General features: G+C 34.5%; 1 protein-coding gene across 1 annotated transcript; it reads left to right on the forward strand.

Annotated features, from left to right (window-relative positions):
* Positions 1 to 294: 294 nt before the first annotated feature.
* Positions 295 to 1497, forward strand: CABS1 (calcium binding protein, spermatid associated 1). Its single transcript, XM_066387809.1, has one exon. The coding sequence runs from the start codon at positions 304 to 306 to the stop codon at positions 1495 to 1497; it is 1194 nt and encodes a 397-aa protein (XP_066243906.1). The 5' UTR covers positions 295 to 303.
* The last annotated feature ends 1176 nt before the right edge of the window (positions 1498 to 2673 follow it).

Below are 2673 nucleotides of genomic sequence, written 5' to 3' on the forward strand. Positions count from 1 at the left end.
ACATCCTTTTAACATGGGAACGGTGAGTTCCTTGCTATTGAAATATTGGGCTGTGAATGTTGACTGCTGACTCCATAATCAGAGAGGACTCTATTGTCTTTTTATCTAACATCAATGCTAGGTGCCCAATCAGAGCATAGAAACAATCTCCAAGGGAAGCCAGTGCCATTGGCCATGGGGTTGATGCAACAATCACTATGATGACCAATGCTTTAGTCACTATAATAAATACCACTCTCCTGCCTAGGGACACCACTGGGACCAGAGAAAGACCTGTGAGTGTGCACGGTGCCACTTTGTCCCATGGCTGAAGATGGTTTGCCAAAAATTTATTCTCATCCTCAAACAGAAAGCAGTAAAATAACAACTGAAGCAACCATTTTCTTTGAGGCTAACAACACTATTCCAAGATCAGAAACAACTATTACTTCAGAAGGAGACCACATTACTGCAGTAAGTGACTATGTGCTAGAAAGTGATTTTTCAACAACTATAGACAAGTTTTCATTCCCAAAGGAAAGACTAAATTCAGAAGATGATGTGGAGTCTCATATTACGAAGTCATCAATCCATCTGGAGAAAGAAAGTAATGCTCTGTCAGGTGCTACAAACTCCATTACCGAAAATTTTATTCCAGTGAAAATTAGTAACATTTCACCACCAGTCACTTCTGTTTCTTTAATAGAATTTCCTACTAACATGGCGAAAGAAGATATTCTCTTGGATACCAATGACCCAGGAGACAAAGATGTCTCAATAACGTCTGAAGTCTCTGGCTCACTAAAGATAAACACTGTCAGTGATACTGACACGCCAGCCATTACAGATAAGAAAGGTAAACCTGATATTAACAATCATAGTTCCTCAGTTAAATCCGATGTCACTGCTAACGAGGCTGTCCAGATCACTGACTCCTCTATACCTAAGACTGAAATCACTCTCACTACTGAAAAAGACTTCACCAAGATTCCAGCCATAACTGCCCTTCCAGAAGAGAAAATAACTGAAATTGGCTTAATTCTTCCAGAAGATGATCCTGATGCTGTGTCTAAACTAACTGACTCGGATGAGGAAAAGCTCATCACTGTGTTTGAACTTAATACCACTGTCAAAAGAGAAAAAAATAATCCAGAAGACATTTTAATAGAAGACGTTCTGCTAACTGATGAAGAGTCTACGAATAGAGTCAATGTTTGGATTGACAGAGACTTTGCCAGTGAAGCAGAGAACAATCCTGTTATGCTGACTGCTGTTGAATCCAGATATGACTTCATTGTGCCTAAATTAATAGATATGAACCTCGTGGAAGATTCATCTCCTACAACAAAAGAAGATTTGTCTGAAAATAATAGACTGGAATCTGTAACTGAGGCTACTGAGGCATTTTCCAAAACTACCCCTGATCTAGATAACCTAAGCCAAAAGGAAGACACTTCTATAAATGAAATGGGTGTCTTTAAACTACTGAAAGAAGAACCAGATGAGTTCCTGATTTGAAAGCAACAAAAGAGATGCCACGTTGAATTGTGCAATAGCCTAGACAGCTAGTTTTAATATCTAAGAAGTTTGACCAGCAAGCAGAAGTCTTAATAAAAGGATGAATGTAGGCATTTAAGGCAAGTATTGGACTTAGAAAATGCAGATGCTTAAGAATAGAGGTCATGCATCAGAATATGTTTATGGAAGTTACAAAGCTTGACAGTACAAGTTTTCCACTAGTAGAACAAAATGTAATTGAGTTATGCAATAATTATTTTAATATAAAATTATTAATCCCAGGCTTTAGGGATATGAAGAGAGAGCAATAAATAAAACTTACTTTCTGCTACGTTAAATGATTTATCTCATTTTAGTTAATCCTCAATTACATAATTTACTGAGAGTTCAAAAGATGAAGAGATTAAATTAATATCTCAAAATATTACTGTATATTTTTTTCATTGGTATGCAAACAATGATTCTTGTCTATTAAAAATATAACTGTAATACTCACACATATAAGAACTAAGGGTCTTTAGCAATTGTTTTGTACCCACATGTAGGAAACAAATACTGTAGATTTCTAGAAAAATGTTGTATGCAAAGTAAGGTGAAGTGATATTTTACAAACATGTACATTTGTCAGAAACAATATTGTATATAAATGTATGAATCAATTTAATTTTCTTTCTTTAAAATTTCTTTCCTGATTTTTTGTCAATTTTTTTCAGGTCTTGAGCACTGATATCACACTCTTCTTCTGCCAAAAGTTAGCGATTTAAGGATATAATATCATCATCCTTTTCTGACACAGACATTTGAAATCTGTCTGTTTTCACCTTGCTGATTGTTCTTCAATAAATCTTGACAGCAACTGACTTACTATGTGTACGTGTGTTTGATATTCTAGCACAGGACTCTCAAATTAGGAAAAATATAAAATAAAAATCTAGTTTGTTTAAAGAATAACTTAGTTCTGAACATGAAGAATAGAAATATTCTATAGAGATTCATAATTTTATTGTATATAAAGAAAGGAAAAATACTGGGTGAATAGTAAATGATACATATGAGTGTGGAGGTATATAGTTAAGAGGGATAAGGATTATACCATTAAGTAGGTTATAAACTAGAATAATTATGGTAGCAGGTTAAAACACAGAAATACATTTTAACAAAAATTTAGTATATGGT

This window comes from Saccopteryx leptura, chromosome 5 (genome assembly GCF_036850995.1).
Source record: "Saccopteryx leptura isolate mSacLep1 chromosome 5, mSacLep1_pri_phased_curated, whole genome shotgun sequence".
Lineage (NCBI taxonomy): Eukaryota > Metazoa > Chordata > Mammalia > Chiroptera > Emballonuridae > Saccopteryx > Saccopteryx leptura.